General features: G+C 43.7%; 2 protein-coding genes across 2 annotated transcripts; one reads left to right on the top strand and one right to left on the bottom strand.

Moving 5' to 3' along the window:
• Positions 1-7,534: 7,534 nt before the first annotated feature.
• On the bottom strand, positions 7,535-8,193 carry LOC104914419 (beta-keratin-related protein-like). The gene has a single exon (XM_010723901.2). The coding sequence runs from the start codon at positions 8,184-8,186 to the stop codon at positions 7,626-7,628; it is 561 nt and encodes a 186-aa protein (XP_010722203.1). The 5' UTR covers positions 8,187-8,193; the 3' UTR covers positions 7,535-7,625.
• A 3,175-nt stretch (positions 8,194-11,368) lies between these two features.
• Positions 11,369-12,034, top strand: LOC104914418 (beta-keratin-related protein-like). Its single transcript, XM_031556917.1, has one exon. It carries the CDS (start codon positions 11,383-11,385, stop codon positions 11,941-11,943), a length of 561 nt encoding a protein of 186 aa, XP_031412777.1. The 5' UTR covers positions 11,369-11,382; the 3' UTR covers positions 11,944-12,034.
• The last annotated feature ends 1,785 nt before the right edge of the window (positions 12,035-13,819 follow it).

Genomic DNA, 13,819 nt, shown 5'->3' with positions numbered 1-13,819 from the left:
AAAAAAAAAAAAAAAACAACCTACAAAAGCCAGTGATGTGAAAAAAGGATAGAATCTTATTTAGGAATACACTATGGGACAATAGAGCATTAGAGAGTAATGGAAGTTGGCTAGAAGTCTCTACCCAGTGATTCCTCTCACTTGATTGGAGAGATCTGCAATGCACTGTCTCTTTTAGGATGGAATGGACTTTTCCTTAGAAATGGTGATTTATTTTTTTAATCACTAGCTGTTTGTATATTATGGTCTGTTCAGATGTCTGTCACTCAACACATGTACAGAATCCAAGTTGCTATTATACTGTTTGTTCTTTCACTCCTCTAGTTGTAACCACCAGGCTAGTGCACTCTGCCTTTCAGGTTGACTTGCCTTCTGGAAAGATGTCCAATGGACAGATGATGAGCTTCCGCTGCGCTCAACCGTGTGAGGTGTCGTGTCCACAACCATATACCAACTCTTGGAACGAGCCATGTGTTGCCACGTGTGGAGATTCAAGAGCAATTGTATACGCACCACCCGTTGTTGTGACTTTTCCAGGACCCATTATCAGCTCATGTCCTCAGGAAAGCATCGTGGGAACTGCCATACCTGAAATTGAGGGTGGAGGCATGGGCTCCGGAGGTGGAGGCATGGGCTCCGGAGGTGGAAGCATGGGCTCCGGAGGTGGAGGCATGGGCTCTGGAGGTGGAGGCATGGGTTCAGGTGGCTCCTATGGTGGAGGAAGTTCTTATGGTGGAGGAAGCTCCTATGGTGGAGGTGGATCCTGTGGGATAGGCTCCCATAGCTCTGGGGGCTCTTATGGTGGAATGGGAGGTGGTTCATATGGCGGGGAGGGCTCATGTGGTGGTGGATTCTCTCGTTTGGGAGGCTATTACCGAAGCTCATTTTATTCAGGATTTGGTAGAAATTATTTCCCATTTTATTCTAGGTACTATAGGTACCGCTATGGAAACTGTGGGCCATTTTAAGTCTTTAAGACAGAGTCATGACTGAAGAAATGATAAGATACAAACCAATGGTTGACATATAGGGCTGGAAATCAGATGTGTCAAGTAGCCTCTGCTCCAGCTGAATCAGTAGGAGCTGGGGTTGCTTAGCATCTCTTTGCGCTATGTTTTGTCTAAGGCTTAAAATCTCAATGTTGCCTCACTTTGTCATTTGCTCATGTTATGTTTTGATCTTTCCAAACCTGAAGAGGGTAAAACAATTAATGGGACTTGACTGTGGATGCTTCTGGCTGAAAGAACACCTTGTGGACCCTGTGTTCTTCTGAACACCTGATCAATTGTAGTCCTTGTTGAAATGGAAATTACATTCTTTGTCTCTGTGTTGCCTCATTCTACAAGAATGTATTCCACATCTTGTTTGTATTAAAACCCTGTTGCATCATAGCATGGTCTTCTGGCTTTCATTTTCCTGCAGTTCCTTAGCTACAAACCAGTCTTAAATAATTTTGTGCATCAATTCTGAAGCATCAATGACTATAATTAGGGACATAATTACTGTCTGCAGTTGATATCACTGTCAGTTACTCTTCCTTTGAGTAACTTTCCCCTTTCTGTTGTATACACTCTAATAAATAGAACTCAATTATAGACTAGTTTATGTTGTAAGGACCTCTAGAGGTGGTCTGGTGCAGCTCCTCCTCAAAGCCAAGATAACTTCGAAGCTTAGAAATTCACCTTGATGGCTGTGTCAGACATTTGGAGCTGTTTAGATTGTGTTGCTGCTCACAAGAATGGACTCATGCGTAGGCTGAGCACAGGCTGCTCTGCCAAGCATAACATTCACTTCCTCACTTTGATTGTCTTAACCCTTGTGGTTTGTTGATTTAATTGGAGTGTTTATTCAAGAAATGATCAGATCTCGTCAAGAACATTGCAGTTGGGTCCCTCAGGCAACAGCTACAAGGATGTCCCCATGCTCTCAGAATTAAGGATCCTGAAGTGCCTCACACTTGTTTTCACCCCACAAATTTATTCTCTTTTTTTACAATCAGACATAAAAGTAAAAAATATTTCATATCTTTAATATAGGTCTCCTATACTTGCGAGTCTTCTGATGAAAAAGGAATTTAAATCAGAAGATTTTGGAGAAATATTCTGATACCTATACTCATACTGTGGGTTTATGTGTACAATATACACAGTGTTAGTTAGTGTAGTTAGTTAGTTAGTTAGTTAGTGTAGTGTTAACAGAGTTTTGGTGGAATTATGATTCCCAGCATTTGTTTATGTGAAGTCTATTGAGCTAAACAATAATGTTCTGCTAGTCAGACCAGTACACATAGAATTAGGCAATAATACATATTTTGATTGCATGGAAAGCAAGATTGCTTTTGTTTGGATAGACATCCTTTCTCTTAGTGCAAGAGTGGTGTTCTGAGTTGTAGGCTGAGGACATGTACAGTGATGCATGTGTTTGTTGTATGTGTGTGAGAACCAGGGTCCAAAAGTACTGATGGAGTTTTGGACCTGGGGCTCTGCCTTCAGCTTTAGCCCAGGAGTATTTTTCTTTGGATTTTTTTCAGTGCACCACAATCAGCCTGAGGCAGCAGTGCCCCAGCAATTTTCACTCCTGTTACTCAGAGTTTCGTTCCTCAGATTATTGAGTAAGAATTGCATGAGGGGTGTAACTCTCTTTAGTAAAGCGTGAGGCAGAGCCTTCACTGATGCCACGTGTGTAATAGTTTATATAGACATTCCTGGCTCAGCCTCCAATCCTCTAAATCTGATCGTCTTAGTTCATCTTGCATATCTTACTGGGGAGGTGAAAAATAGTGAGATTGATGCTCGCATGCAGCTAGGCATTAGGACATTGAATTCCACTCCTATTTGTGTACATGAAGCACCACCTGCTATTTTGACTCCTCTTGAGTTTGATTTCTCTCAGCCTAGTTGGTAAAGCAGAAGGAGAGAAAAAGAAAACTAGAAATCTAGGGCTATAATTCAACAAGACTTTTAATATGACATGAAGTAAGCATTACAGAATGGAAGAGTGCAGTCTGATAACGGTCTATTATACAGTCCAAAAGCAGCCAGAAGGTCTGCACTGATAACAAAAGGCACTGTACTTTGTAAAGTAAAGCTGAAATCTTGGCAGAAAAGTCCCACTTTCAAGTTTCAAAACATTTCCACTCCACCAGGACAGACATGGTGCAAGGCTAATAACAACTGAAGAGAGAAGGGATTACATGAAACTGCTATTGATAGAAGATAAGGCATGACATGGAAAGGAGGCATGGCCCTGCTTTTTGGAGGTTTCAAGCAAGGGAGGCTCCGACTGACACAAAGGGTTTTTGCATCTCTGGAAGCCAAGCCCAACTGCAGACTCGGACCTTGTGCGATGTGTGCGGATCCCAGGTCGATGTGGTCTGCAGAGATTCATTCAGGCTGCTTTAAAAAGATCCACAGTTTCCAAAGCGGGATCCACGGTAGCTTCTGTAGGACTGCTTGCTGTAACAGCTCCCTATCCTAGAGGAGCCCCGAAACCCAAAGGAGCCCCCATTTCCAAAGGAGTCCCCCATTCCTGACAGACCTCCACACCAAGCAGAGCCCCCCATCCCCAACATGCCTCCATACCCAACTGAACCCTGAGATCCAAAGTAGCCTCCCATTCCTGACACCCCTCCAGCCCCAAAGGAGACTCCCTTCCCTGACATGCCAATGGAGCCCCCCATTCCATGGGATTCCTCAGAGCCATACTGGATTGCAGGACCATACGGCTGGGGAATTGAAGTTCCCACAATGCTCTCCTGGGAGCAGCTGGCAAGGGTTGGGCCTGGGAAGGTGAGGACAACTGGAGGGGCGTACACCACAGCTCTCGAGTCCCCACAGGACGTAACACAGGGCTCAAGGCTTCTGCTGCAGGCGTAAGGCTGTGTGCATGCCACCTCACAGGTGGGCAAGCACTCAGAGCTGATGTTCATCATTCTTCTTGAGGAGTGCAGTTGTAGCTAGAAAAGACAGTGTTCTGTCAAGAAACCATCATACACAGGTTTCCAGTGCATGCATCTCATCCTTCCCAGCAGCTGCCCACCAAGTTCTAGCTCAAGCCTCTCTTCCAGTCTCCATTTTCCCCACAGTTTTCTTCCTGGCTGACCCCTTTTTAAGGCTTCTCACTTCCTCCTTTGTGTGCCAGCCACATCTTTTATTCTTCATATTCTCTTGGAAAGCATTTCCTTCTTATTATCTCTGTTATCTGATGCTTATACAATTACTTGGTTTAAAAAGTCCCGTTCATTCCCTTTTCCAAGTCAACCTGCAAGGAGGTTTACTTCTAAGAAAATCTCCAGTAGAAAGGAGCAGGTGAGGCTCTTCCTTACTCTGTTCTTCCCTTTATCTTAGTTTTCTTCTATTGAATTCTGACTCTTTCTTCAACATTTCTAAAATTACTAGCATTTTACAGGATAAGAAAACATACATAAATTTACGTGATCTATAGCTACAGACATGCACTGAGATCAGACTTACCCTGTTGTCTCCAAGGAATATGTCAGTGGAGATGGAAGGATAGAAGATTTCTTATTTCCATACCCTGTTATATATGGTCTTAGACAATAGGATGGATATGAGGTCATCCATTGTCCATTGAATACTTGTCATTTATCACAAAAACATATTATTCTAAGCTTCCTAATTGTTCACCTTTCAGTTCATAATTAGTGAATGACAACACCCAGCAGTTCTCTTTTGTCTAAACTTAATGATTCTGGTTGAAACAAGAGTTGATCTTTCTGTGTGTTTATCCATAATGGCTTTCAGGAAGGTACCCAGCCAATGTGTCAGCCCCACAAATTATTTGCAAGCCTTGGGTTTAGGTATAATACCTCCCAAATTGCATCACTTTTGATGGGGGAGTCAGCATTCTTTGCATCCCCACCTGTACTATACTGACTGAGTGGTTGATCCAGCGCCATGGCAGAATCAGGCCTCTTGGATTACTGTGAGCATAGACGAGGCATTGACCTGGGAGGTGAGAACACGAGTTCTAAGCCTGCAGATGGGACTTCTTTTGGAGATGGGGAAAGCCTTTTGTGTCAGTAGGAGTCTCCCTTTCTCGATACCTCTGAAATGCAGGCCCACACCTCTTTTTGGCTTGGTTTTATTAATGACAGCTTCTGTTAATCACCCTATGATAATGGATACCTATTTTCATTATGCCAGTGTAAAGAAAAAAAAAAAAGGTCATTGGAAAAGTCTGACATGGGGATTGTGGAGATTGTCAATAAAACTGTGACAGAATAAGAACAACAGATGGAAAGTCAGCTCCTCACATACAGTGCTGGCTGTAGCTGTCCCTGGAAGTGAGAAGGTTTCTGCTTCAAGTTGGGGTGCTATCTCATTCTGCAGTGTATCCTATTTCCCCTTGGAATTAAAAACAAACTGTGTTCAGTTTTTTCTTTCTCCCAAGGACAGTTTTGGTCCTATCTTTTCCACTAGTTCATTAGGCTTCCTAGAGTTTTTAATGTCACCTGTGAGTGGCAATTATGTGTTTTTATGGTAATATGATAGTAATTGCTTAAGTAATACAGGTGTTGTGAAAATGAATAGTTGAATGAGGCATTCAAAATTAAATATGCAAAGCAGTTTGGGATTGCATTTCTGTAGGGCGCAGAGGTTTCCGAAGCTGATGACTCAATAATTTGTGCTGGTGTAGGAACAGGGAACAAGCAGAAATCCTTTGCCACAGACAACCCTCAAAGAAATCTTCCATCAGAGCAAATATTTAATTTCATGTCAAATGAGGGATGAGAGCTGAAATGTCACATCTCAAGGAGATCAATCATGTCATCTGCCTTGATTTTGGCAAGGCTTTTGATACTGTCTCCCATGACATCTGGATAATGAAGCTGAGAAAGTGTGGAAAAGATGAGTGGACGATGAGGTGGGTTGAGAACTGGCTGACTGGCTGAGCTCAGAAGGTTGTATCTGGTAGAGCAGAGTCTGGTTGGAGACCTGTGACTAACAGTGTTCCCCAGGGGTCTTGATTTTATTCAGTATCTTCATCAATGACCTTGATGAGGGGATAGTTTCTACTCTCAGTAAGTATGCAGATGATACAAAGCTGGGAAGAGTGGCTGACACACCAGAAGGCTGTGCTGCCATTCAGCAAGACCTGGACAGACTGGAGAGCTGGGCAGCAATAAACCAGATGAGGTTTAACAAAAGCAAGTGCAAAGTCTTGCACCTAGGAAGAAATAACCGCACGTATCAGCATAGGTTAGGACATGACCTGCTGGAGAGGAGCTCTGCAGGACAGGACCTGGGGGTCTTGGTGGACGACAGATTGGCCATGGGCCAGCAGTGTACCCTGGTGGCCAAGAAGGACAATAGGATCCTGGGGTGCATTAAAAGGAGCGTGGCCAGCAGGTCAAGGGAGGTGATCTTCCCCCTCTGAACTGAGTCTGTTCAGCACGGAGAAAAAAAAGACTCGGAGGTGATCTTATTAATGTTTACAAATATCTTAATTGTGGGAAACAGAGAGATATAGCCAACCTCTTTTCAGCAGTCTGTGGGGACAGGACAAGGGGAAACAGCCATAAACTGGAGCATAGGAAGTTCTGTACCAATATGCAAAGGAACTTCTTCATGGTAAGGGTTACGGAGCACTGGAACGGGCTGCCCAGGGAGGTTGTGGATTGTCCTTCTCTGGAGATATTCAAGACCCACCTGGACGCCTACCTGTTCAGCCTGCTGTAGAAAGACTGCTTTGCAGGGAGGTTGGACTCGATGATCTCTGGAGGTCCCTTCCAACCCCTACAATTGTGTGATATGTCTGATTTGATGTCTGAGATTGACCGCCTTGTATTTGCAGGATAAACTGGAGAAGCAATTGGGGAATTTTCTTTCAGTATGGACTTATCAGTGGGCTGTATTTATATGACAGCATAATTGCTTTCAGGTGATGGTGGCATGCAAGGGAGAGTTTCATAAGTGATGAGTAACAGGAGACTGAGAAATAATGCCCTGTTTTTTGTTTTCTATAATTACTGCTGGGAGTAGAAATGCAAAGAGATTAACGGGTGAATTTCCAAGACATGTCTATTGAATGCTAAAGACACGTTTAAGCCTGGCTCCCTTGTTTTTGGCTGACGTCACTTGGAAAATATATAGTTAAAATCAGGAACCAAGCAAAGATTTATTTGCCTTTGTTTTTAATATTTCATGTTTTACTATAAAATCATTCATGTTTATGCAATTGTGAAGGATGAGCTGAAACGTGGAATCTATCAGCTGAGACAGATCACAGAATATGACTGCCTTCAGTCCCCAGTCCCACTTTGAAAATCTAGCCTCCATATCTTTGTCAAAGTTAAGATGAAAATAGAGGTCGGATAAATAAATGAAGCTTTTTTGGATACAGTAGAGAAAAAGGTTTTTTTTTCTCTTACAGATTTGAGCAACCAGTGCTCAGCTGTCAGTCAGCTGCATGAATAAGTATTTCATAATCAAAGAGATTTCAAGGTGAAAAGGTGAAAAAGAAAACCATGAGGCAAACGTACTGATGCAAGATAAGTTTAATGACAGGGAAATACAGTGCACATTTGGTGAAGGCAGTCACAGAGCACACAGGATATTTCCCTGTGAGCTCAGTGCAGCCCAGGAATGGGAGACAATGGCTTTTCAGAAGTAACCACAGCTTCCCCCACCAGATCTGCGGAACCCGGAGGAGCCGCTGCCTCCATAGCAGCTCGCTATGCCAAAGGAGCGCCCTCCCCCAAAGGAGCCACCGCCGTAAGAGCTGCCTCCTCCAAAGCCGCCTCCGTAGCAGCTCCTGGAGCTGATGGATCTTCTGCCTCCAAATGAGCCTCCGGAGCCAAACGACCTGCCCCCTCCATAGGAGCTGCCTCCTCCATAGGAACCCCCAATGCCCCCTCCATAGGAGCTGCCTCCTCCATAGGAGCCACCAGAACCAAAAGAGCCCCCTGATTCACTGGAGCCCTGTGGCCCTGAGAAGCCCCCAATGGGTGATGGGAATGAGTTGCCCACGATGCTCTCCTGTGGGCAGGAGTTGAGGATGGGGCCTGGGAAGTTGATGAGCACAGGCGGGGGATAGATGACAGCACGGGAGTCCCCACAGGAGGTGACACAGGGCTGGCTGCAGACATTGGCATAGGGCTGCGGGCAGGTCACCTCGCAGGGTGCATAGCATCTGCTGCTCATCAGCTGTCCTCCTGAAGACATCTTTTGTGATGCAGATATACCTGCAGAAGGGCATAAAACAGAAGGACAGAGCTCAGAAGCTGGAGTGAAAAAAGCTTGCAGCACTGAAGTTTTGGATCAGCATGGAAAAAAGGTGAAAGATGACTTGAGAAAGGTTCAGATTTATCTCCCTTACAAATTTTTTTGCACATGCATGAACTAGCAGCTGGTACATCACAATTGAATCCCTGCTGCTCTAGAAATACTGATTAACATAGAGAGCAGAGTCAAAATCTATGAGTCTTTAGAAGACCTTTTAGATTTTGTTGGTTTATAATGCATAGCTCTGGAGTGATCTGACAACACTGAATTGATCAGAACATCTGCAAAAATTCAGTCTTACTGTTAAAAATTTGTATCTACAAAGACATGCCTTAAAATGACATTAAATCTAGAAGGAAACAACATAGCTTAGCAGCACATTTCCCATACAAGAACTATGTAGTCAAAGAAGAGCAGAAAATAGTTTCCTAGAGCTTCCTATAGAGAATGAAGGAGATCCAACTCACCGGATCTGGAGAAGTGTAGGTGAAGAGTGGCTGTGGATGACACTGCAGCACTCAGAGCACTTGTATTTATATCCCTTCTCAGACCACCAGTAGGATGTGAGCCATGCTTTGTGCAAGAGCTTCCTACCTCTTGCCAAACTGTGTTTTGCTATATGGATTATTTCGTTAATTGTTCTAATTGTTCTCTTAAGTGATGTGATCACAACTTTATTCTCAACTCCAAGTCACGTTACAAGCATTTTACAAGCATAATGAGTTTTAGTTTATTCTCTGACCATGACAGATTCACATAGCAGTTGACATTGTTCCTGGCCCTCACTGAAATTGAAATGGGAATGGTGCTATAATTCTATGTAAGGACTCTATCCAGATGATAAACTGCTTTTATGCATAATATTCCATTTCTCTTCTTCAAAATTGGGATAGCAACAGTTGGGTGGTGAACAGAATGCTGCCACTCACCCGTAGTGGGAAGAAGCAGAAGGCAGTGCCCAGGGTCCTCCATGTAAATTGGTATTTCTCAACTGTAGACGATTGACATTAACTGAGCAGCTAACGAAGAACTGCTGACTAGCAAAAACTGTCACATCATGAGCTGCCCACTGATGCCTGACAGAACTCGTTTGCATTCTGATGCAAGGTTTTAACTGTATAAGATCTTTGTGCTCTATTTTCTAATGGTGTTTGAAAACACAGGAAACCTATGATGGAAACATTAAGTACAGTGTGACAAGTGGAACAGGCTGGAAACCAAACCAATTCATTTTGGATTATCTGTGGTTGCTCTCTTTCCACAGCTGTGACTGAGAGCTAAAGTCGACAATTACTTCAGATTATTTGGACTCAGCAGCAAAGCACTGAAGTTGGATGTTTGATACTGCTGACATCTATCCACCTGACACTCGTTACAACCCCACAAAAAGGTTGATCACATCTAATCATCTCCCCCTGGTTATTGGTAAAGGAGATTTTGCATGGAGAGATCTCTTTCCATTTATGGACTCTTAGCCCTGTCTGCTGGTACATGAGACTTCCAAGCACTATTCCAGAAATACTGCTGGGGTATTCGTGAACAAAATAAAATAAGTCTTTTTCCATTCTTAAGACTCTTACAGCTGTTTTATTTTAAACCACCTTTAGACATACTCCACGTGCATTCATTCCATTCCCAAAAAGTCTTTATTTTTTCCCTTACTGATGCCTCCTGAAGAACATCCGTCTTGCTAAACCATCACAGCTCTCCTGGAAGGTGACAAAAGAAGGAGAGCAATAAAAGCATTAAATGTTCTCATGCAGTTCTTCCTTGTAGTTAATTGGATGACAGTGTACATTTGATGAAGCTCCTCTGTAAGCAGTTATTTGGGTGGATGTTAGACAGAACTGACCTGCCCCATCTGAGGAGCTGCAAGGATGAAATTCGCAACTCTCCCAATTATTTGCAATTCTGAATTTCAACAGAACCTTCTGCAGAACAGAAATGTTTCCCCTGACAAAGGAAAACTCATGTCTTCGTCTTCCTAAAGACTGATGTCTTTACCTTGGTCAGCAAACAGAGCTCAATTCATTGCCACTGCAATTCAAATGAGGTCAGGAGATGGCACTAGTCATAAAAACGAATAGAAAAAAACCATTTAGGTATTACAGTAAGACAAAGGGCGTGTTGAGTATATAGAATGATGCGGGGCTGATTTACTAGCCATTATCAGTTATCAAAATAATTATTACAATTAGAAGTAGCTTATACAGCAAAATGCTTTGCTGGCTAACTACTGTGCCCCATGTGCAGGAGTGTGTTGCGTATCCTGCTAGCAGTTGGAAGGACTGTATAAAAGCACTGCATTTCTTCCAGGTTCACCAACGACTTCACTTCATCAGATTTTCTTTGTGAGCCTGGTAAGTATTTCTCCTTAAGTTTCTTTACAGTTACTGAGATGTTTCTATTGCTGTTACTGGGGAATTATTATGCTATTATTGCTGTAACTGGGGAATGAACTCTATGTCAGTTCTCTGTGATGCTCAGAAATGTTGGTTTTGTTAAATATTAGGATATTTGTAGCTATTCAGCTGTAGCCAATGGTAGATATGTGGTCTTTAAATGTGAGGCTGTGTTCATCCAAAGGGAAGCGGTCAGTTAAATCCCCTTAATTTGATATGGAGGTTATAACTTGGAACTCGGCAGTAATTAAGAGATGTGTATATATTAATACAGAAGAGATAACCTCAGTTGATTTTTGCTTGTAACTACACAGTCTGATAAATCTGTTTCTAAAATAACCCATTAATTGACAACATTCAGGCAGAAATTGGTCTCTAGCAGATCTGATCAGTGGTGGAACACTGATCAGAACAAACACTGGTTCAGAAGCAAGGCAGAAGGAAGGTACTTTGGAAAGATTTATTCCTTACTGGCTGCTACACCAGACTGCAAGAGAAGTTGCTTTAGGATCTGTATTGTTTAGACTTAGCCATACTGAGCAATAATACTTCAGATTGGACAGAAGATACGAAGAATACAGTAAGAAAGTAGTCCCATATTGTAAGAAAATAATTTATTCTGTAGGAAGCACACAGTTTGTGTCATCACAAAGCTGGTACAAGAGCACAGAGATGCACATATATTTCATTTTAACTCCTTACTCATTGCTGCAGGTATATCTGCATCACAAAAGATGTCTTCAGGAGGACAGATGTTGAGCAGCAGATGCTCTGCACCCTGCGAGGTGGCCTGCCCGCAGCCCTATGCCGATGTCTGCAGCCAGCCCTGTGTCACCTCCTGTGGGGACTCCCGTGCTGTCGTCTACCCCCCACCTGTGGTCATCACCTTCCCAGGCCCCACCCTCACCTCCTTCCCACAGGAGACCATTGTGGGCTCTTCATTCCCATCACCCATTGGGGGCTTCTCGGGTTCACTGGGCCCCAGTGAATCAGGGGGCTCTTTTGGTTCTGGTGGCTCCTATGGAGGAGGCAGCTCCTATGGAGGGGGCATTGGGGGTTCCTATGGAGGAGGCAGCTCCTATGGAGGGGGCAGGTCGTTTGGCTCCGGAGGCTCATTTGGAGGCAGAAGATCCATCAGCTCCAGGAGCTGCTACGGAGGCGGCTTTGGAGGAGGCAGCTCCTACGGCGGTGGCTCCTTTGGGGGAGGGCGCTCCTTTGGCATAGCGAGCTGCTATGGAGGCAGCGGCTCCTCCGGGTTCCGCAGATCTGGTGGGGGAAGCTGTGGTTACTTCTGAAAAGCCAGTGTCTCCCATTCCTGGGCTACACTGAGCTCACAGGGAAATGTCCCGTGTGCTCTGTGACTGCCTTCACCAAATGTGCACTGTATTTCCCTGTCATTAAAACTATTTTGCATTCAAATTCAACTCTCCATTGTTTTTTTTCTCCCTTTTAATCTGTGTTTTCAAGTCACCTTTTGAGTAATTCAGCAAATCTGCAAGTATTTGAAAAGAGAATCAAACCCCTTTATTACACCAAAATGTTGTGGTTGATGGATAAGACTGATAAATTTTACGTCAGATTCTTTGGTATTTGTTGTAAAGTCATGCGACATAGAATCAAAAAGGTAAATCAACCAGTGCCTCCCTAGAAATACAGCCTAGTGACAGCCATGCTCCTTTTGAGAATAGGAACCTACAATACCTGTTTAAATCAATTATAATGTAATAATTTGTTGATATGAGGGGCTTTTGTTTTTGATTTTTCTAAAGAATTTCTGGATATTGGGATTTGTGTTCATGTATGCCCTTGGGCTCTGGCTTAACTAAGTGCTCCATGTGCCGCTTAATTCCTATGTGGATACTTTCCCATAATAACATGACTCATCCTTATGAATCTGCTCATGCCTCTCTGCTCACTATGCTTTTGTGCCAGAAGGAAATTCTGGACTACTTAAACCAGAAAATATTACCCAGTACTTTAAATCTACTCCATAATTTCCCACTTTTGATGTAAAATCTTTGGGAATCATTCATTCCTGTTAAATTATTTCAATTGCTAATTGCAGTTATAGTGATTTTTTTTTTTTTTTGCATATTCTTCCTTCTCTAATCACAGCCTATTTGGAGAGATCTCCCCTTTACCCAGAGTTATTTGCATCTATTCTTGATCTTATTTCACAGAAACTATCCAGCACTTTTGATTTACTTATTTTAGAGAGGCTCACACAAAAGGATATGAAATTGTACAACATTTCTTCAAGAAGAAAGGAAGTAAAAACCCTTTTATATCCAGTGGGATAATAGGAGATGAAGTCATTGGCTTACAGTGCAACGAAGAAGAGCAAAATCAGTTTGAGGGGGAAAAAACTCCCAACTGCAGAAGCAGTGAGGTGCTGACATACAAATGAGACAGTGGTATCTCAGGGCTGGGACACTGTTGAGAGCAGCTCAGACAAACCTTTTCCAGAGATAATTCAGGGGAGAGTATGGCATGAGAAACCTCAGCAGTTCTCTTTCCGTAGCTGCTTCGTATAATTGCACTTTTTTTCCAAAACGATCTCTTTTTTGAACCCTTTGAATTGCTCAGCAGTTTCTGAAGGATGTTCTCCTCCTCAAGCAATTCACATCCATGTAGTTTACCTGTTCATAACCACACTCGTTACTTCTCTATTTTCTGAGTTATCCAAAAATCCTCTCCCAGAGGTGTCTGCACGACTACCTCCTCATCACTGCCTGTAAAAATGTAAACAGATATCATCAGGAGAATAAATGCATGCGTGAATGTGAGAGCTGGGCTCAGGTGCTCCCTCTAGAGTTGCTCCCAGAGCTCAGGTAGTCGAAGGAGGCTGCTGCAGCCCTGCTCCTGCTGTGGGATCTGTGGGAAGGGAGGCTGAGGTTGAGGCTGAGGCTGAAGGGGTCCTAGGCTGAGGACAGGAGGCTGAGGGCAAGAGTCTGAGGCTGAGGGCTGAAGGCTGAGGGTAAGAGGCTGTGGGCTGGAGGAGTCCTGAGGCTGAGGGCTGAAGGCTGAGGGTAAGAGGCTGTGGGCTGGAGGGGTCCTGAGGCTGAGGGCTGGAGGCTGAGACTTAGGGTTGGAGGCTGAGGCTGAAGGGGGCCTGAGGCTGTGGGCAGGAGGCTGAGGGCAAGAGACTGAGGCTGAGGACTGGAGGCGTGA

This window comes from Meleagris gallopavo, chromosome 27, assembly GCF_000146605.3.
Source record: "Meleagris gallopavo isolate NT-WF06-2002-E0010 breed Aviagen turkey brand Nicholas breeding stock chromosome 27, Turkey_5.1, whole genome shotgun sequence".
Lineage (NCBI taxonomy): Eukaryota > Metazoa > Chordata > Aves > Galliformes > Phasianidae > Meleagris > Meleagris gallopavo.
The sequence above is the reverse complement of the archived record's forward strand: the minus strand, read 5'-3'. Positions and strand labels throughout refer to the sequence as shown.

Excerpts from the sequence above, each read along its gene's own strand:
- LOC104914418 (XM_031556917.1), top strand. The coding sequence starts at position 11,383 with ATGTCTTCAGGAGGACAGATGTTGAGCAGCAGATGCTCTGCACCCTGC.
- LOC104914419 (XM_010723901.2), bottom strand. The coding sequence starts at position 8,186 with ATGTCTTCAGGAGGACAGCTGATGAGCAGCAGATGCTATGCACCCTGC.